The sequence below is a fragment of the Cervus canadensis genome, chromosome 6 (assembly GCF_019320065.1).
Source record: "Cervus canadensis isolate Bull #8, Minnesota chromosome 6, ASM1932006v1, whole genome shotgun sequence".
In the NCBI taxonomy this organism is placed as follows: domain Eukaryota; kingdom Metazoa; phylum Chordata; class Mammalia; order Artiodactyla; family Cervidae; genus Cervus; species Cervus canadensis.
Window position 1 is genome coordinate 54,546,586 of NC_057391.1, and position 21,628 is coordinate 54,568,213.

Below are 21,628 nucleotides of genomic sequence, written 5' to 3' on the forward strand. Positions count from 1 at the left end.
GTTCAATCCCTGGGTCAGGAAGATTCCCTGAAGGAGGAAATAGCAACCCATTCCAGTATTCTTGTCTGGAAAACTCTATGGACAGAGGAGTCTGGCAGGATACAGTCCATGGGTTTGCTAAGAGTCAAGCACACACACATCTATCTGCCCTACTCCCTAGTTCTCTTGCTCTCTGTTGAGAAACCTTGGCTTGGATCAAATTCAGTTTGGATAACTTGAGTCTGGCATCAATTTTTACCTTGCTTTATGTAGTATTTTATGACCTCATTTGTCTTCTTGGAGAGTATATAGTTCGGTATCCCTCTTAAGAGAAAAACTCAATTTCTGAAATCCCACTAATAGGAAATGTTGAGAGTGGGGAGAAATGGTTAATAAATCCAGCAAATCCTATGCCTATTTTTCAGGTTCCTTTTTGTGCCATTGGGTCTGATAAAGAGCCAGCCAAAAAAGCTGATAGCTACACTTTAAGCTCTAGAGGCTTCGAGGAAATGTGAATTTATTTCAGCTCCCAAAAGGGAAGAGGTACAGAAGTGACATCTTGTAACAGATAGTCTATGAGGTGCTTTGGTACCCAGCATGCCTTGAAAACAGAGCCCCCTAATTCTTCAAGGAGGGTACTTGTATGCGTGACACAGTGAAATGAGGGTTCAGCTTTAGGTTCACTCCATTACAGGCTTTTCCAAAGCAACATATATCTGGTTATAAAATGTAAATCTATAAGGAAATAAGAATTCTATATACAAACTCTCAGCTTACATACAACTTTACTTTTCAGATAGTATTTACGGCAAGAAAGCTATTGTTTTAACCACTTTTAAGAGTAACTACTGTAAATTCAGGACTTTCTAATAATCATTGGGTCAAAATAACTTTAATCACAGAATTAGAAGTGTTTTAAGCTACACTACATTTTCTGAAACAGTTAAAAGACTCCTGGGTCATTTGCCATTTTTACAGGCTACTGTAAATACGCTTAATAGCATCAGCTTCTTCTTTATCAAGGATGCCTTTCTCCACATAAGCATCAGCTTGTTGGTTGATGAAGTCCCTCATCTTTGAAAGGTCATAATCTGGAAAATATTATTCAAGTATCATGAGCAAAGATCAGGAAAGCACAATCCATTACACTGATTGCTATTGGCGAACATTTTGTGCAAAACAGTTACCATGCCCATCTTTCACAATGGAAGGCATTTTAGATCTTGGCATTGTTGCAGTAGTTTGCAGCTTCAAATCATGTTTATATGCATTATATTATCCCATCTGCTTTTCATCACAACTTTTTGAGGCATTCAGGTGGGGAGAATAACCCTCATTTGACCAGAAAGGGAACATATTCATAAACCCGGGCTCCACAAACTTTAATGTTTATATCAATCACCTGGGGCTCTTGGGAACTTGCAGATCTGTATTCAGTAGGCCTGAGCAGGGGAGGGGGACCAGATTCTGCATTTTACACAAGGTTTCAAAAGATGTTGATGCTGCCGGTCCAGGAAACACACTGTGGGTAACAGGATCCTAAAGCTTAAGTTCCTTATTTAAGGTCACACAGCTAGTAACAGTTATGATCAGAACCAGGTGCTCTGACTTCTTCAACTTGTTACACTGGTTAAGCCCATGTTGCTATGACAACCCACTTTTTTTTCCATATTAAGAATTACCTTGATTTTCATGTTGTTTGAATTGTATGCAGGGAGTGAAAAGCGAAACCATAACCTCTTTGTGGTTCCTCTGTCCTACTTAAACAAAAAATTTATGTAAACCATTGAACCATCCACAAAAAACAAAGAGATCCTCAACCAAACAAGGAGGCTGCTAGTGGCATCTTTCTGAAGGCTTGGAAAAAAACCCCACATCTTCCCTTGATGCTTTAAGTGTTATATGCTTGTTGTTTTAAAATATGGAAAATATAGAAGCACTAAATTAGTATTTAAATCACCTGGATTCTATTATCATTGATAACCACAGTGGATATTTTGTTCTGTTTCCTTTTAGCTTTTCAATGTATATCTCAACACAGTTGTGATCACAGGGTACATTTAACCTCATATTAATAACTAATTCCCTTCACTCAGTTTACACAGTGAACATTGATATTCTTCAGAAACATCATTTTAAATCGCTACATACAATACATTCTAGGGAGGTATCAAAATGAATGACACACGACCCCCACGATTGGGTTGGTAGGTCTTCCACGACACCCCCCCAGACCGTGAGCTGCCTGAGGCCGAGTTTCTTGGGTGCCATGCCATTCATCTTGGCTGTCGGCAGCCCCTGGAACAAAGTTCTGCCTTCTGTCAGTTTGTAAAAGGAAGAGAAGGGGGGGCGGGCGCAGCGGTACAAAAGCTCTGAGCATTCCATGGCCACCTTCAGGCAGCCTGAATAGAAGCTGAACCTGGGTCACCCGGGCATCTTTAAGCCTCTGCATGAAAGGAAAACCAGACCTGAAGGACCTCTTTACAAGGATCAGGTGTTTATCATATCAAGGTGAGCTGAGGCGCAGAGAGAGGTTGTTAGGAGGGCATTTGCTCCTTTTGGTTTGACGGGCATGACGACTGAAGAGATAACTAGCAGCACCGAGCGGTTTACAACCGCGTCTTATTTGCTCCTCACAAAACCCCACGAGGAAAGCGTTAGTGTCCCCGTTTCAGAGATGAACAGACAGGACAGAGGAGGTACGTCACTCGCTCGGGTTATGAGAGAATCAGGTTCTGAATTCAGGTCTGTCTGTAGTCACTGCTTTGATCATTCTATGGCCTTGAAGTACTGAATGGGAAGCATCTAACACATGCAGGACATTCAATAAGTGTTTGGAGGCTCTATTGTGTTTCAGTTTTGACTTTCCCTTTCTCTCAGGCATGAGTTACAGAATCAGGCTGAGCGTATATCTTGTGCGCACCTCACAAGTGGCTTCCTGACTAACTCACAGGGCACCGAGAGACACTAGTTCAAATTATTAATAACCCTGGCTTTTCAGAACTGGTTCTGGGTCAGTATCTCTAGTGGGACAAAAGGCAAACTCCCCAAAAACATCTGTGAACAGATGATTTGAATAGACAAACAGGAAAATATTTTGCTTTCTTTTGAAATGGAAAAATGCTCTCTTTATGACATGGCCGTCACTGTGTGAAAATGGGGGTGGAAATCCAGCGCGGTGCAGAGGAAAGGCTGTCAGAGTCCCTCCCGGTTCTGCCCTAGCTGGCGGTTAGAGTGCGCCAGGAGTGCTACCTTGCTAACTTAAAATGGTTTTAAGGTAGTTAAGACTCAAGAAGGATAAGGGCTGTGATTTGCTTTTTTGACTTTCTTTTTAAGCCTGCTCAAGATTTCATTATTCTCTTCATTGTCACATGGTGTGGACCTCCCTTTCCTGAATTTGGGAAGTAGATTCAGGTCACCCCAGGCCTCTGTCAAGCAAAGGGCATCTGCAGAGGGTAAGGAAGGTCAGAACCAATGGTAAGATTTCCTGTTCACAGTGTCCCAGCCACTGTTGGCTCTAGGACCTGAGGCTCCGCAGACTGAGAGATGACCCAGATCAGGCAGAGCACATATAAACGTAGTGGAGGAAGAGCTCTCTGTTTCTGCTTGAGAAGGGTGAAATGCATGTCACCCTCACTTCCTAGAGGCAGAAAGAAGCCCAAACCCAACACTGTCATTCTGAAGTTTGTTCATAGAGCCTCCAATATGCAAGCACTAGAGTTCCATGCTTTAGTAGTTGGTCGTTTCTAGAACAGAAAGATTGAATTGCAGGATGTTGCCAGTTATGACCATAAGTCAGATTTGCGTGTTAATCAGTGAAAGAAAGAACAAATACTATGGTTGGTGCATACAATTTACACTGAATTTTGGTACATACTGAATGCATTTTGGTACGTACTGTATTATACTGATGCTAAGATAAACTTTAAAAATAATTTTAAACTCTTTGCCATTATTAATGGCATGTTATAATTTTTCTTTTGAAGTGGTACATGAAGCAATGGTGCATTTTTCAACGAATGACAGATTGGTGAAATATGGTTCATGTGACTTTTAATGGAACTGACAGCTGGCTAATTCATATCACTTTGAACCAAATGAAATAAAGTATGTATAAAGGCCTGATAATAATTTCCATCTTGCTCAACTTGTATGGTCACAGGCTAAAGGAGTGCTGAAAACACCTCTTGTTCCCACTGTGTTCTATCTCATCGGTTCTCAAACTTGGCTGTACAGTGGAATTATGAGAGCTTAAAAAATACTGATGCCTGGGTCCTGCCCCTTGAGTTTGACTTTGTGGTCCTGTGGGCATTAGGAGATCTGGCAGGTGACATGAATGCATTTTCAAGTTTGAAAAGCTCTGCTCCTCTCATTTTAAAAGCATCACTTTGCAACTACTCTGGCCAGACCCCTGGGAATCATACTAGAATCCTCTCTCCATGTGGCTCTGGAGTTTCTCCTTTCTTCTTTCTCCCTGTTTAAGCCCCATCCTACCTGCTCCAAATCCTTGCCTCCTATCTCTTGCCTGGCTTCTGGGGTTTTATTTTTTCAATCTGTAACCACACTGCTGCCAGAAAGACTTCTCAGTCGTTAACCTAATTAAGCCCTGATTTAGTCTCCTCTGGCTAAAATTAACCTCCTCTGCAGGGTGCACAAGCCTTTTCCTGACTTGGCTACTGCCCATCTCCCCGGCTCTGTCTGCCGGTCCTCCCAACAGAGCACCCCAGTGCTCCTGGGAAAATGAATGGCTCCTGTTCTCAGAATACATCACTCTCTTTTGTCCATTTATGTCTTTGTGCTCAGTGTTCCCTCAGCCTCCACCTCTCCTCACTCAAAAGTTCTTCCTTGCCTTTCCAGCACAGGCTTTCCTGCAGCCCTTTCTCCGAGTATAGAGAGATGTGCCCTCTCATCTCTTAACCACCATGCTTATCATGTTAGTCCTGAGGGAGGCCCACTGGAGCCTTATTGATGGTGTGAGTAATTTGGCAGGGGGTAGGGGGTGCTGCATTGTATGGTCCTTCACATTTCTGACACTCAGAACAGAGTCTGGTTCTGTGGTTTGTTTTAAGTTAGTGAGTGACTGCCTTTGTGACTGCAGGGTGCACGCAATAGGAGCTCAGGAAATGTTTAAGATACTCTAAGAAAAGGGGAGGGGATAGACAAAAGAAGATTGACAAAATGTTGATAATTACTGAAGATGGGTGATGGGACCATGGGGATTTATTATACTATTTTCTCTGCTTCTGTTTGACATTTTTTCATAACAAAATGGAAAAGAAAAGAAAATGCCTTTGCTTGAAAGGATGATTTGAAAATTGAGAGAAATGGAGGTCTGTTCCCTTTTGCATCTGAAGCGTGGTGCCAAAAGTCTTTTGGGCTGAGAGGGGACTTTAGCCTAATTTGACTATGAGAGTCTTTAATAACAGTTCCTGGGAATTCCCTAGTGGTCCAGTGGTTAGGACTCTTGTGTTTTCACTGCTAGGGGCCTGGGTTCGATCCCTGGTTGGGAAACTAAGACCCTGCAAACTGCGTGGCTAATAAAAAAAAATACAAAATAAGAGCTCCTAACAAATGGGTGATGTTTGCAATTAACAACCACACTAAATCCTTACCTTCTTTATTTTCCTTTTTGTTGTGTTTCTTCAACCAATCAATATTTTTTCTGATGGCTTCCAAATAGGCTTCTGTTTTCCCTGAAAAAGTTAAGAGCACCTATATTAAACACTCATAAAAACCATCTGTATCTCTTTGTAAAGATCACACTTCTGTTAGAGACCATGAACAAACATTGGACTTATCGAGCACTTGTTGGAGAGTGTCCCTAACAGGGATAAGCATCCAGGAGGCAGGTCCAAGTTGGTAACATCAAGGGGCCATTATCCCCCACACACAAATAAATGCAGTTTATATTGGCAAAGAAGAGTTTGATTCAGTTCACTGGATGGATTGGTTCATCTCCGGTTAGGTATGGTTCTTTCAAACTAAGGTGTATTATCAGGTCAAGAACTAAATCAGAGTGGCAGATACTTAAGAATTCAACACCAAATAAGTGATAAGTCCAAGTTTGTGGCTTTGGATAAGCTGCACACAGGCCTTCTGCCCAATCTGGGAGGGAGTGTGTAAACACTCAGGTGAAAAGAAGACCTGGACCTCATTTCAAGGCTTGGATAGAGAACTTTAGAACTCATTCTAGTATTAATAAAACTCCCCTGGATGTAAACCTCTCTGATAGGCTTTAAGTGTAGCAGGAGAATATGGGCATCACTGAAGTATCCGCTCTGTGACACCCCTTTAGATGCACTGTTGTCTGTAGTGTGTAGGTATTATCATCAGCTTAGAGACGAGGAAACTAAGGCTCAGAGAGTCTAAGTGATTTGGCTGAGGCCATACAGGAAATAACAGAGGTGAAATTAGGACTCTATAGTCTGGCTAAGTTTCTGCTACCTGCTACTTGTCTAAAAGAAAAGACTTGTATTCAGACATGGACACTGATGTAGCCTTGTTTTGTATCAAAGAGTCAACCATCTCCTTAATCAGATGAGTCCCTAATGCTTAGAGTGTCTGCATCAAGAGATCAGGTGACCTGAAGAATACTGGATGACCCAAGGGAAAAACGCCTTCCAAGTCCAGGGCCTTTGCAGAAGCAATAGCTGCCAGGGCTGAGTGTGGGGACCATCTGTTCTGCACCCTCTTTGAGCCCTAATGCCTCTAGTCCCCTCACCCGACCTCTTGGTTGAGCTTCCTGTACTATGTGCTTACCATGTACCAGTGGCTGTGTTTTCTGCCCCCAAATACATGATCTCTTTTACTCATCACAACAACCTTTTGAGCTAGACCTCTTTAATCCCCATTTTAGAGGTGAAGAAACTGAGACTTAGAGACAGGAAGTAACATGCTGAAGATCACAAGGCTAGTAAGTAGTAGAGCCAGGCTTGAAGCTGGGAACATCTGACCACAGTCCATGAATGGTAACGTTGCCTTAAGGTTTGCTGCTGTTTCAGTTTCCACCACATTTACCTAAGCGACTTCCTGAGTATCTTCCTCATCTTGTAAGCCCACTCTTACCTTCCCACTGGGTTGCATGTCAACTGGTCCCCAAAGAAGCACAAAGAAACTCCTTTGCAAAAAGACATGAGTGAACAAAAGGAGAGAGTCACAATTTCTAGTCCATATTCACTTCAACTGCCTGTGTAGAAAAAGCCTTGATTTTAACTCTTTGCTTTTAAGAATGTTAAAGCACATGAAAGACCGATGTCCGCCAACTGATGTCATAACATTGCAACACAAAGAATGTAGAGATTTTCACTGTCTATTGCCCTTTTGTAGGAAGAACATCTGGATTTGGTAACAACAATAACAACAAAACAAACAAACAAAACAAAACCCCAAACCAGTGTTCTCTATTTTGTATTCTGTTAGAAAAGGCATTTTGAACAAGGAAAGAAATCAGCGTAGACTATTTCTAAAGAACGCAATTTCATTATTTTAAATGAGTTCAAATCAAATTAGTGTTTCTCAAAGGGTTTGCTTTAATGAACAGTTAATAATGATTTGTCATTAGCACATCAGGTAATTGGAATTTCTAAAACATTTGAGGATGTGTGAAAATAGTCTTGTTCTTTGAATAATTTTAAGCATTCTTCCCACAGTCTTACCTGTGATATCATATCCTAATATGGAGAGCTTATTTTATTTTTTAAAATTTATTTTATCGAACCATATTTTTACAATGTGTTAATTTCTGCTGCACAACAAAGTGATTAAGTCATACATATATATATTCTTTTCCATTACTGTTTATCACAGGATATTGAATATAGTTTCCTGTGCTATACAGTAGGACCTTGTTGTCTATCCTTCCTATATATAATTGTTTGCATCTGTTAATTGCAAACTCCCAATCCATCCCCCTACCCACACCCCTCATCCCCCAGCAGTGGCAACCACATCTGTTTTTCATGTCTGTGAGTCTGTTTCAGTTTCATAGATATTTGTATCATATTTAGCTTTCACATATAAGTGATATCATAACAGCCTTTGACTTTCCTCTTTCTGACTTCACTTAACATGATAATCTACAGGTCCATCGGTGTTGCTGCAAATGGCATTACTCCATTCTTTTTTATAGCTGAGTGGTATTCCATTGTATGTATGTACCACATCTTCTTTATTCATTATCTGTTGATGGACATCTAAGCTGTTTCCATGTCTTGGCTATTGTGAATAGTGCTGCTATGAACACTGGGTACATGTATATTTTTGTGTTAGTTTTCTCTGATATTTGCCCAGGAGTGGAAATGCTGGATCATCTGGCAGTTCTATTTTTAGTTTTTTAAAGAACCTCCAAACTGTTTTCCATGGTGCTTGCACCAATTTACATTCCCACCGACAATGTAGGAAGGTTCCCTTTTCTCCACACCCTGTGGAGAACTTACTTATTTGAGAAAAGGAGTATCACAGTGTAGTTTCTGTTTATATATTGCATTAAAAATTCTCAATTAGGAAAGTAAAATATAAATATGAGGTTTTGATCATAGTGTAGCGGACACTGTTGATTCCCCACCCTCAGGCTTCCATTATTCCAGGTATGCTAATATAGGAGCCCTCAGCTGAGGGTGGACAGATTTGGCAGATATACACTCCAGCTTCCTTGGGCTCATTCCACATGATCCCCAGAGGTCTGAGTCTCACCGCCTACAGTTGGAGTCTGCTCATTAACACACTGTAGTGGCTCCTTTGCCTCCCCTGTCTCATAGACCTGTCCCCCAGTAGAGCTTCCTGAGGTCCCCTCCTGATTAAAAATTCCACCTCAAACCCCCTTCTCGGCATCTGCTTTGGAGGGAACCCAACCTAAGATGACTGGAAATAGGGAGACCCAGCATCATCTTGTCAGGTTGGTTTTTGCTCAGTGACCAATAACCTATAAAAATGGTGTTGAATTTTAAAAGTATGAAATGCATGAAAAATAATTTTATTCACCATATTAACATTATCAACCCACAACAAAGAATGAATTTACTGCAAATTAAAGGAAACTAAACTGTAATTCATTAAAAGGCATCACTTTGCACAAATTCTTTTGTGTTTTTGTTTGTTAATCTTGGGACTTCCCTGGTGGCCTAGTGGCTAAGACTCTAAGATCCCAATGCAGGGGTCCTGGGTTCAATCCCTGGTCGAGGAACTGCCACATGCTGCAAATAAGAGTCCATATGTCGCAGCTAAAGATCCCACATGCCACAACAAAGATGGAAGGTCCCACGTGCCACAGCTAAGACCAGGTGAAGGCCAATAAAGAAATATACATTTTAAAAGAAGACTACTATTCTGTGGATCATAACATATGGATTAGGACAGTTTCCCTAACTTAAAATGGAACCCCCTCATCACCCTCGTTCCCATTTTCTGCTTTATATTTATCACTTTCTATCATATCATATCATATAATTTATTAACTTTATTATTTATCTTCCTCCCTTAGAAATAGTTCTTGTTTGTTAATGTACCCCCATGTCTAGAATAAAGCTTGACACAATAGACACTCAATAAATATTTGTTCAACAAGTAAATGGATGAAGCTTTCTTACATAGAAGCTAATCATAAGCAGAAGATTGTTTGGTGAGCATGGAATTCAAACCAGGGAAACTATAATTTTAAAGAAGAATAAACTGTATAGGTCTTCCTTCCTCCCTGCTGCCTTCTTTCCTTCCTTCCTCAAAATATGAATTACTTATTTACAAGACTCGAAATTTAATGGTGATGAATTTAAATGGTAGTTACATCAGAAACAATTTAAAACACCTATGAATGTGCTAAACAAACTATATTCACATGCATTTAATCTTCACAGAGCTCTATGAAATCAGCATTATTGGTCCCATCTCACCCATGAGGAAACTCAGGCTCTGAGAGGGTAGCAGACACCCTGTGCCCAAGCAGACAGCTGAGTAAGGGTCAGAACCTGAACCTGAAGCTGAACCAGAATGGATCTGGGGCCTCTAATGAATGGAACTGGGTAAAATTCACCCTTGAGACTAGAGATTTAGTGCCTGTTGTTGTCGTTACCAAACCGGCCAACCAAGAGGCAGTGTTTCTCCATTTTGGCTGCACATTGGATTCACTTGGGAGAGCTTTTAAAAATCCTGATGCCCAAGTCAACTCCTCATACCAATTACATCAGAATATCTGGAGGAGAGACTAAGTATCAGGATTTTTCTTTTTTTCTTTCTTTCTTTTTTAACAATCCTGAGTTCATTTGAATGCGGGGCAAAGTTTGGGAACCACTTTAACACATACTGAACCTCCCCCCCCCGCCCCCACAACATTTGCTGGTGCACTGGAAAAAACAGGAATAAAATCAGGTGTCTCTCTGCCCTCAGAGAAGCAGCTGGTTCCTATTTACATTTCCTCTTCTCAGGAGCTGTAAAGCAAATCTTTTATTTACACAGTGTGCGCTGAAAGCCCATGAGAGTCCACTTTGGAAAGCTGGCCTATTTTCAAATTAATTTCAGCTTCCTTTGGAAAAAAATAGCTCATGGCTGAGGTAATATGGCACAAGCCTTAAAACATATGCTGCAGCAGATGGGAAGAGGGCCAGAGTCAAGATGTAGCCCTGCTTTTCTGACTGTTCTGGTTCTCAGCCCTGCAAGAGAAATATCCTTGTATATACATGAATTTGTTCCGATTCTGATATGCTCCTGTGATCTGCCAACATCCCCCTCCAAAAAAAAAAAAAAAACAAACAAACAAAACCAGCAAACAAAAAACCCCAACTCTGTAGAAATCAGTATGTTTAACCTACTGAATATTGGATATACCAAAGATATTAGATGTTCAAAAACAGTGCTTGTGAAAATTGTTTGATATATTGCTTAAGATTCTGTGTAGTAAAGATTGTACAAGTACAGATTTGAACAAAGCAACTGATAGTGGTATCATGGATGCTAAGATGGGTCCCAGAGCCATTCAGTTAAAAAATTTCGGTGGGAATTCTCTGGTGGTCAATCCTGGGGATTCCTGGGTTCAATCCCTAGTTGGGGAACTAAGATTCTGCAAGTTGAAGCACAAACAAAAACAGAACAAAAGAGTTTGTGCAAAGTGATGCCACTTGACATGCCTGCAAGATGCAGCATGGGATGCTAGGAGGGATGAGCAGTGGTGGGAGCCAAGGGACAGAAGTTCAAGCCCAGCTCTGTCACTATTTGCCTATGAGCTCTTGGGTGAATCAGTTCATCTTCTGAACCTTGGTTTGCTGCCGTGGCTAAGTTGCCTTAGTCGTGTCCGACTCTTTGCGATCTCAAGGACTGTAGCCCGCCAGGCTCCTCTGTCCATGGGATTCTCCAGGCAAGAATACTGGAGTGGGCAAGAATACTGAAGATCCTCCTCCAGGGGATCTTCCCAACCCAGGGACTGAACCTGCATCTCTTATGTCTCCTGTATGGACAGGTGGGTTCTTTACCACTAGCACCACCTGTGAAGTCAGAACCTTGGTTTACTTATTTGTAAATTAAGGAGTGAATTCTGAAAAGAAGACCCGTGGTTTCTACACATGGGGAGAAATTCTCCTTTGTTTTCCTGCACAGTCTTGTGTTGGTGGTAGGTCTCTGGCCTGCCTGAGCTCCTGGCACATTTGCTGACTCACTGGGAGAAGACAGCTTCACTATTTTTGGACCTTTCTAACAGAATGCCTTGGGGCTTTCATAAAGGCATGAATTTTCTCCTCTTATGTTGCTTTAAAAATAAAAGCAGTCCCATGAGTTAGTCGACTTTATTATCAATTTATTAATTAAATAAGCTGCTTTCTCTTTTTTGGCTTCTGTAAAGAAGATAGGGGAGTGATAGGTTATTTAGGGGAAAGTTATCTTAGAGATCATCTTTTTCAACTTAATTCTATTATCTAGCCATAAAATTGACAAATGATAGCACTGGAATGAGTTTATGGGTATGGTAATGCTTATTTCATCCCTTGGATGATTCAAAAAAAAGATTTTCAGTGACTCATAGAGCAAAAGTGAAAGAGTAATCATCAAACTGGCAAAAATAACCACACTTAGATCATGGAATAAACTTTCAAAGTTCTTTGGTCTCCAGAGAGCAATTTAATTGAAACATTAGGCACCTTTATAGATATGGCTGAAATTGGAGTAAATTTGATTTCACTGGCATTTCCCTATATTTAGGAATAATGATTAGATCATTCAAATAACTGCATCAACTAGAAATCAATATCTTAAAATATTATTCTTAGTGTGAGTCCCTGTAGAAAGCAAGAGTTTGAATAGGCTACAATATTTATAAAGATGAATATATGATGTTCCATCACTGGCAATTAAATAGGACTTTTTGCATTAAACCTGAAGTGAGATGCATGTGGACTTCTTTATAAGTTGAAGAGTGATAGAAATGTATGCTATTTTTGTTGTTTTGGTATTATTCCCTTTCCTCACAGGCCCCAGCATACACTTGGCATGGTTAATCAATATTTGCTGTGGTTAGATGGAGCCATCACCCCATGTCACAAGACCAAAACAGACTCCCTAAAGATTTTCCTGCCAATGTGTCCTGTTTCTAATTATTTCCTTAAGTGGTTTTAGCTGAGCCATTACCTCATTTCTTGTTCTGCTCTGTAAGTTCTCCTGCTTTCTCTCTGAAGAGAGCCTGTTGTATATACTTCTGACTCACAGTAAGGGAGATACATATGTGACTTACATTGTACTTGCCTACATATGACTTAAGAGCTATTCTTAGGTCATTTCAGAGCTATCTTGTGTCCTCAAAAGCAGGCATTGGTCCTTAAATTCCTTCTGCAGCTTTCTGAGCATAGTGCCAAGGCTGCTATTGGAATAAATGTTTATTACTGAATAAATGTCTCAGGAAATCCAGCCAACCCTGCCTTCGCCCACATGATTCTTTTATTTTTCAGCCTAGACACAACAGGTGTTTTCTCACTGAGTTTTATATCAGAGAAGAAAAGTAGCCTTTGAGAAAAAAGTACAAATAAAGCAACTATGAATACAAAGTTGTATGTCATAATACAACACAATACAAAGATGTATGTCATAATATGTCCTTTTGGGCATTAATTGCATTTTTCCCAAGAAATGTTGGCCTGTGGCTTAAGCTCAGTTTGGTGTTCTCTAAACTGTACTAGGATCAGTTTTTCTTATTCCAGAGTAAAGAGGATAGCATGAATAAATTAAGTCTCTAAATAATGGAGCGGGGGGTGGGTGTGGGATTAATTTTAGCCCTGAATCCCTACTCTTTTCTTAATGTTTCAAGAGAGCCCATTACAAGGGTTCAACTCCGAATGCATGGAGTTTTAACCTTGTCTCTCCCCATTATTACCTAATGGAAACCCTAATGAAAATCTAACCTCATCACTAGTCTCCAAACACTTACATCCTAAATAGGAAGTAGTGAGTTACCAAGAATCAACTCCTGCATATTCCTTTTCTACATAATGCTTTCTTAAAACAAGCAAAGAGACCTGGGAGAACCCATTCCTAGGGTTTGCACAGCAATATAAAGTGTTGTCCTAAGCAATGAGCATGATTCCTGGATGATGGCACATGGTGTTCTAGGGGACAGGCATCACATGTGGGCTGCTCCCAGAGGACATGATTCAGGCACTCTGAGCTGGAGTCCTCTGTGCTGCCCAATATTCCCAGCTCTCTAGCTCATGCCACAGGACCATTCTTTTCCTGGTTAGCTATCCTTCAAAAGTTCACCACTCATCCCCCACCACACATCCATTAGGATGGCTACCATAAAAACAAAACAAACAAACAAACCCAGAGAATAAAAGTGTTGGTGAGGAAGTGGTGAAATTGAAACCTTTGCACACTGTTGGTGGGAATGTAAAAGGGTGAAACCACTATGGAAAACAGTGGTTTCTCAAAAAATTAAAAATAGAATTATGTGTATGCTCAGTTATCTCTGACTCTTTGCAACCCCATGGACTTACTTATAACTTACCAGCCTCCTCTCTTCATTCTTCATGGAATTCTCCAGGCAAGAATACTGGAGTGGATAGCCATTGCCTTCTCCAGGAGATCTTCCCAACCCAGGGATAGAACTAGGGTCTCCTGCATTGCAGGCAGATTCTTTACCGTCTGAGCCACCAGGGAAGCATATGACTTAATAATTCCATTTCTAGGAATATTCCCCCTACCCAAATTAAAGATTTTTGAGTCTTGAGATATTTGTGTACCCATCAGGCATTGTTTACAATGGCCAAAAGGTGGAAGCAACACAAGTGTCCATAGACAAACAGCTGCATAAAGTGGATAAAGTGTAGTATTTACCTTCAATGAAATATTACTCAGCCTGATAAAAGAAGGAAATTCTGACACATGTTACAACATAGACGAAGCTTGAGAACATTATGTTAAGTGAAATAAGCTGGTGGCAAAATAACAAACACAGCATGATTCCACTTATCTGAAGTAACTACAGTAGTCAAACTCATTGAGACAGAACATACAGCAGTGGTTGCCAGGGGCTGGAGAGGCAGAGAGAATGGGGAGTTACTATTCAATGAGTATAGAATTTCAGTTTTGCAAGATGAAGAGTTCTGGAAATGGATGATGTGATCATAGCACAGAAATATGAATGAACTTAATGCCAGTGAACTGTACACTCAAAAATGCTAGGATGGCCAGGCTACTAGATGCCAGCCTATGACTGTTTTTTTTTTTTTTTCAATAAAGCAAGAGGAAGAAGAATACAAGATCCTTACACCATTGTTCTTTAGCTCCTACCCCTGATTGCAAGCCCCATCTATATGACCCCCCAGGCCCCTCATGGAGCAGGGGCACAATTCTTAAGGTACGAGCCTACTGTGTTATCCCTTCTCCTGGCTGACAATTAAAGCCATCTTTCTATTTCCTCAAAAAAAAAAAAAAAAAAAAAAGCTAGGATGGCAAATTAAAAAACTATTTTAAAAAGTTTACCACTCATCCAAAGTGGACCCAGGGTTGTGTGGAAGTATCAAGGCAGCATGACTGCTCACCAAATGTGACACATATATTACCAATTCCCCCTTTCCATGCCCATGACAAACGCTATTAATCAATCATTGCAACATTCTTTCCTCCTGAGTCCAGATGCAGCCTCATAACCTTTCCCAACATAGGCTATTACCAAACAATTAGAGTTGACATGTCAGCTGTGGCAATGTAGAAGAAACTTGTGATGGCCTATGAAATCCAGCCTAGAGAGAAGAAAGGTATAATAATCTAAAACTTCATGAGATAGGAAAGATCAACATGAACTTCATATATTAAGAAAAAGTTCTTTTTGGCCCTGTCTTAAAAAGTCCCAGCAACTAAAATACAAGCAGTACCCTTGGCCAACATTACCACTCATTTGAGCCTGTATAACTTAGATTTAATTTTCTATATTTTCTATATAAAGGAACCAGAATTCTTTGAAGGAGAATTGATTTCAACTCTTGGGGCAGGAAAATTCAGAGTGGGTCTAGAATAGCCTGTTTAGGAATTTGTGATGAACAGATATACACTACTATATTTGTTGCTATTGTTGTTTAGTCAGTAAGTTATGTCTGACTCTTTGTGACCTCATGGACTGTAGCCCACCAGGCTCCTCTGCCCAGTGGGATTTCCAGACAAGAACATTGGAGTGGGTTGCCATTTCCTTCTCCAGGGGATCTTCCTGACCCAGGGATCGAACCCAAGTCTTCTGCATTGGCAGGTAGATTCTTTACCACTGAGCCATCAGGGAAGCCCCCACTACTATTAATATGTATAAATAAACAATGCAGACCTACTGTATATCACAGGGAACTATAGTCATTATCTTGTAATAACCTATAATGGAAAAGAATCTGAAAAGAATATACATACATATTTTGCTATACACCTAAAACTAACACAACATTGTAAATTACTATACTTCAAGTTTTTTTTTAAAAAAGGCTTTTGTTGCCAGAGAGCATAGATGCTTTAAAAACCACTGGATACAGTGCAAAAGGGACAAAGGAGGAACTTGGAACCAATTTAAACAGAAAAATCATCATCATCACCATTATTGTCAACTGGAACAACTTACACAAATGGAAAAACTTAATATAAAATATTAACAAAGAGGGGACTGGTGGGCTATAGTCCAGGGTCTCAAAGAGTCGGACACGACTGAAGAGACTTGGCATGCACGCATGGACGTTAACAAAGAAAGTAGTATAATCTTTTAATTTTTTAATATGAGAGATAGTTTATACTGTTATTGCTGTCAATTAAGTTACAAAGTAATAAATAGCTAGTTTCTTTTCTACTTAATACACAGATATTTTAAGCATGGGTCTATTAACAAGTATGAATGTGAACCTGTTTCTATCTGTGTGAGCAGGAAAGATGGGAACTTGTATGTGGGTCAGTCTCTTCAAAATTAAGAGCTAAGAGATGGTTGGATGGCATCACTGACTCAATGGACATGAGTCTGAGCAAACTGGGAGTTAGTGAAGGACAGAAAAGCCTGGAGTGCTGCAGCTCATGGGGTCGCAAGGAGTTGGACACAACTTAGTGACTGAACAACAGCAAATATGTATGACTGAGTCCCTTCGCTGTTCACTTGGAAGGATCACAACATTGCTAATTGGCTATATCCCAATACAAAATAAAAAGTTTTTAAAAAAGAGCTATATCATGAACATGATCAGCTTTGTGGCCTTACATTATAGCAAGAAATAAGCAAAGTCTGTCAGTTCATTGTCACTAATGATTACATGTACTAAACAATGAAAAGGGCCCCCAAGGATGTGTTTCCAGATGATAAAATAGTTGAATGTCATACTCGCTACCATCTCCCCCAATAGAGCAATGATCCAGCTCTACTCCCTCAGCTTCCAGGGAATGAAACCTCCAGATGACCCTACTAATAAGATACAGATAAGATAGAAATAAGGTTCCAATTATACCAAAGAGTTCAATATATCATAATGAAAAAAAAAAAAGTAGGTTTAAGCCATCTGTTTACAACTTCTGGTAAAGACACTGAGTTTCAGAAAAAGAATATCTGAGAAACAGATATAAATTTTCCATGATATAACCAGCACACTTGGTAATTAAAAGGGCTCAAAACACTGGACTATGCATCCAGATCCCACATGATTACCTGAAATCTGAGGGTTAATGATTTTGAACTTGCAACTTAACAGAGTATCTTTCTTTGAGGGTATGGTAATGTGTCTCAAAACCTAAGAAGATTATATAGACTTACTAGAGCTGAGTAAAAACTGAACCCCAGGAATGTGAAAGAATAAGGATAAAAACAGGTTTTATAATTAATGAGCTAGTTTAGTGCTTTTTTTTTTCTTTTTTAAGTATTTAGGTTATTTAAGGAAATTTGATATATTTGATTTATTGTTAATCAAGTTTTTGAAAGTTTCAGGTTGCAATCACTATAAATGATCAAGCAAATCTGCTTTGTTAAATCCGTAAATTTTGATGACTTTGTTGAATAAGTAGTATATGACTGTTTAGAGGAGTGTCAATTATATTTAAATAAAAATTGCTTAATTTACAAGTTCAGAAACTAGACACTGAACAACATGCAAATGGTCATGAATGTTTCTCCCCAAGCACAGAAGCTCACTGGACACTAAAGACCATCAAAAGATGAAACCAATTTGCCATCCCAGAAGACTCAAGGCCATTAAAAAAGATTTCTATTCAAATAAAGTACCACATGATGAATCTTTTCTATACAGATGGTGCTAATTTCTCAGATTTGGTGGGACTTTGCCTTACGGATCAACCTTCAAGTGAAAGTTTTTGCTTCCCCAACTTAATTGTTAACATAGAGCTGTCAATTTCATACCTTTGGGCTCATCTGTCTTTCCTCTTGGGTTGGAGTCATCATCTTTTGTGGAATCCTTCAAGGTTCCGTATTCCTTTTCCATCTTAGCAGCTTCTTCCTTGGTACTGTCTGTTTCTTCATGACTCTTCTCTGATGGCACTGTAATCAGATTGTACACTGTTATAACTCTATTTCATGTATTAATTCCCAATGTAGAAATGAATTTTATTGAAATAGTATAGTTTTAGGTCAGACCATTTTTTGAGCTGGAAGGATCTTACTGATTACCTAGTCGGACTCCTCCCGCTCCCCATTTGACAGAAGAGGAAACTGAGGCCCAAGGGGGGGAGAGATGTGCCGAAGGGATGTGCTAAGCCACTGAGTTGGCAGAAGAGCTGGGTCAACTCCCCCACTCCCAGTTTTCTGGATTCTGGTTGTTTTTTTCATTCTACCACACTGTGTTATTCTCCTTATTTTAATCAACAAAGATACTCAAGTGAGATATGTCAGTTTCCAAAGTATTGAGCCTTGATTTAAAATGAAAATAACTGTAGTTGCCCCATCTCTCCTCAATGTTATTTTTGAAGAACAGTCTGTTAGAATAACATGTAAGGATTTGGGGCTGTGGCTGGACTTCTCTCCTACTTCTTTCTTCACACTTCCTTACCCCTGGTCACCCTAACACAAAGAAGAGAATTGGACCCTTGCTGTCAATAATAATCCTTGCTCATTTCTCACTTAACATAACTGTATTTGTGGGATTTCCCTGGTGATCTAATGGTTAAGACCATATGCTTCCACTGCAGGGGACAAAGATTTGATTTCTAATTGAATTAAAGAATCAAACCATGAAGTAAGTAACCCCTTGGAAACAACTGTAATGCATTGCTGTGATCAGTAAACTAGGGAACATCAAGCAGTCTAATGATAAGCTTTTTTTTTCAATAAAAGTTTTATTACTACAGAAAAATAGGAAAAATGAAATCAGTTATTGTCTTATTTTGTAAAATATCCACTACTAGTTTTGTGGTGTAGTGTGTGTGTGTGTATATATATATATATTTTTGATGCATAATTTTTTCCTAGTTGTACAATTTTGTTCCTTGCTTTTGTCATTAGCATCATTATGGAACAATGTTTCCAGGTTACTAAAAACTGCTTGAAAACATCATTTTAAAGGGGTATGTATTCTATCAAATATATGTACATAACCTCTGTGGTAGGGACACAAAATTAAAGTATAAGATTTTGCAATCTTTTCTCTTTTTGCCCATCTTGCATCCCTGAAAGGCTACCCCATGGCATTTGACATGCTAAGCAGGGTGATGGGTGGAGATGTAGGGGTGAAGAAACTGAGACAAGTGCATAAGTCATCCCACACAGGGCACAGACTGTCCCAGAGGAGAGAGCAGGGGACAGCAAGGAAGGGAACAGCAGAGAGGGGACAGAGGGTCAGGGACAGTGGTCTGGGTGATGGTGATCTGGGTAGAGAAAAAGATAGCTAAAGGAGAATTTTAGAAAGGATTGTTTAACCTATGACACAGTTCTCATCTTTACCAACAAACCACCACCTAAAAATCTTCAGTAAAGCCTTCGTTTCATTTCAGTGCTTCTTGGGATCAGATTCTGTAGTGAAACTGGCCAAGGTTATAGCTACTTAATCCTTTGATTGGATTTCAGATGTTCAAACTTTTTGAAATCTGTAATTCTTTACCAATATTTACTGACATTTATGATTTACCCCTCAAAAGGGTTATTTTGCTAAAAGCTGGAAAATAAATAGTAAAATCATACCTGGGAAAAGTTTGCTCTTATTGTCAGTAACATTTTTTTCTAGTTTATTCTTGGTCTGAAGAGCAATAGTTTCATCCAGGTTTTCTGGAAGAGGGAGGAGAAGAAATAAAATGTTATGTCTTGAAAGATGATTTCAAAATTCTACTAAAAATGTTTAAATCTCACCCAAAATATCACAATAGCAATTCCACAATGTTAACAATGCTAGTTGACTTCTCTGGTGGTACAGTGGATAAGAATCAGCCTGCCGACACAGGGGACACAGGTTCAATCCCTGGTCTGGGAAGATTCCACAAGCGGGGAGCAACTAAGCCCGTACATCACAGCAACTGAGTTCCTGTGTCTAGAGCCTGAGCTCTGCACCAACAGAAGCCAGCACAACGAGAAGCCCACACCCCACAGTGAAGAGTAGCCCCTTCTCATCACAACCAGAGAAAGCCGCCTGCACAGAGCAAAGAAGACCCAGTGCAGCTCAAACCAAAACGAAACAAAAAAGCAAAACACTGCTAGCAAGATGCTTTGATATGGATTATAGTTCTAGAAATCATTGACTCTCAGGATGGAAAGGCATACAGTTAGAGGTCCTCAAGTTCAGCATCCTAGTCAGTCAGTTGCAGAAGTCTCTTCTACATTTCTGGCCAGTGCTAGAACACATCCAGGGTTGGGGACTATAATGAACACCTGTGGTTTTGGTCTACTCAATGTCTCCTGGTAACTACATTTTGATTTTCCTTTGGAAAGCCCACACCTTTCCCACTCTCAGTATATTTGGCTCCAGTGGTGGCTGAATAGGCTTCCCTGGTGGCTCAGATGGTAAGGAATCTACCTGCAATGCGGCAGAAAGTGAAAGTTGCTCAGTCGTGTCCGACTATTGGCAACCCCATGGACTATACAGTCCATGGAATTCTCCAGGCCAGAATACTGGAGTGGGTAGCCTTTTGCTTCTCCAGGGAATCTTCCCAACTCAGGGATCAAACCTGAGGTCTCCCGCATTGCAGGAGGATTCTTTACCAGCTGAGCCACCAGGGAAGCCCAGACCCCAGTTCAATCCTTGGGTTGGGAAGATTCCCTGGAGAAGGGGATGGCTACCCACTCCAGTATTCTTGCCTGGAGAATTCCATGGACAGATGAGCCTGGTGAGGTACAATCCATGAATAACCCAGGTCTGCCTCCCCCATCCCTTGGGCTATAGTTCAAGGAGAAGCAGATGACTTAAGCCAGGCCAGTGAGATTCAATGCTAGGAGAAAGATGCTCTCTTTCCACGAGGATTGCTATACCATGAAGATGTGAGTTTGAGGCTGTGCCAGCCATTTTGTTTCATAATGGAGTTGCTTACATGGAATGAATCAAAATTCAGAGAGTCAGTGAGACGGAGAAGGAACGGATTCTCACACTTTGGTGGGCTTCACAAACGTGAAGCTAGACTACCCCCACCCTTGGACTTTTTGGTTACATAAGGAAATAAATTCCCTTTTTGCATAGCCAAACAGTTGGATTTCCGTCACTCGGGGCCCTCACTATGAGGCAGCTAGTTCTATTGTTAGTCTTAAAATTTTTATTTTCATTAAGATAGAGCACTGTGTAAGTTTAAGGTATACAACTTGTTGATTTCATACACTTATATTCTGCGAAATGATTATTCCCAAGAGTTAGCTAAGACCTCCATCATGTTAAGTGTCTTAAGGGTGAGAATTTCTCTACTCCTATTAAGCTGAAATCTGTATTCTTGTCTTTGTCCTAATTCTGCTCTTTAGAGTAACATCTTGTAGGTGTTACCAGATAGGAATCTAGACTGTGACCATTTCAAGGCAGCAGTGAATTTGAATCCATACCCTTGGTATTCAGTTTATTTAACCAGTCAAATATCCATCTCACTAGTAGGACAGGGATATGTGCAAACAAACATTTCTTTACAATTAGTCTACAAAGATTCCATTATTTGTGTTACTTCTCCTCAAGAAAAATTCTTCCTTCTACCCTACCCCATCCCTTTTTGAGATGAAAATCAGTATATTCTATTGTGTGATGCCTTCTGCTTTCTT

General features: G+C 40.1%; 1 protein-coding gene across 3 annotated transcripts in view; it reads right to left on the minus strand.

Annotated features, from left to right (window-relative positions):
• Positions 1-470: 470 nt before the first annotated feature.
• Positions 471-21,628, minus strand: part of SCG3 (secretogranin III) — a 38,878-nt gene continuing 17,720 nt past the window's right edge. For 2 of the 3 annotated variants that reach the window (XM_043471985.1, XM_043471983.1), the window contains 4 exons: positions 19,586-19,669; positions 17,813-17,950; positions 5,592-5,672; positions 471-1,070 (listed from right to left, as the gene is read on the minus strand). In XM_043471985.1, the coding sequence (XP_043327920.1) occupies positions 952-1,070; positions 5,592-5,672; positions 17,813-17,950; positions 19,586-19,669 (422 nt within the window). In that variant the 3' untranslated portion in view covers positions 471-951. Of the gene's footprint in view, positions 1,071-1,120; positions 1,737-5,591; positions 5,673-17,812; positions 17,951-19,585; positions 19,670-21,628 lie in introns of those variants that run through there. The other variant, XM_043471984.1, reaches the window with a different exon arrangement.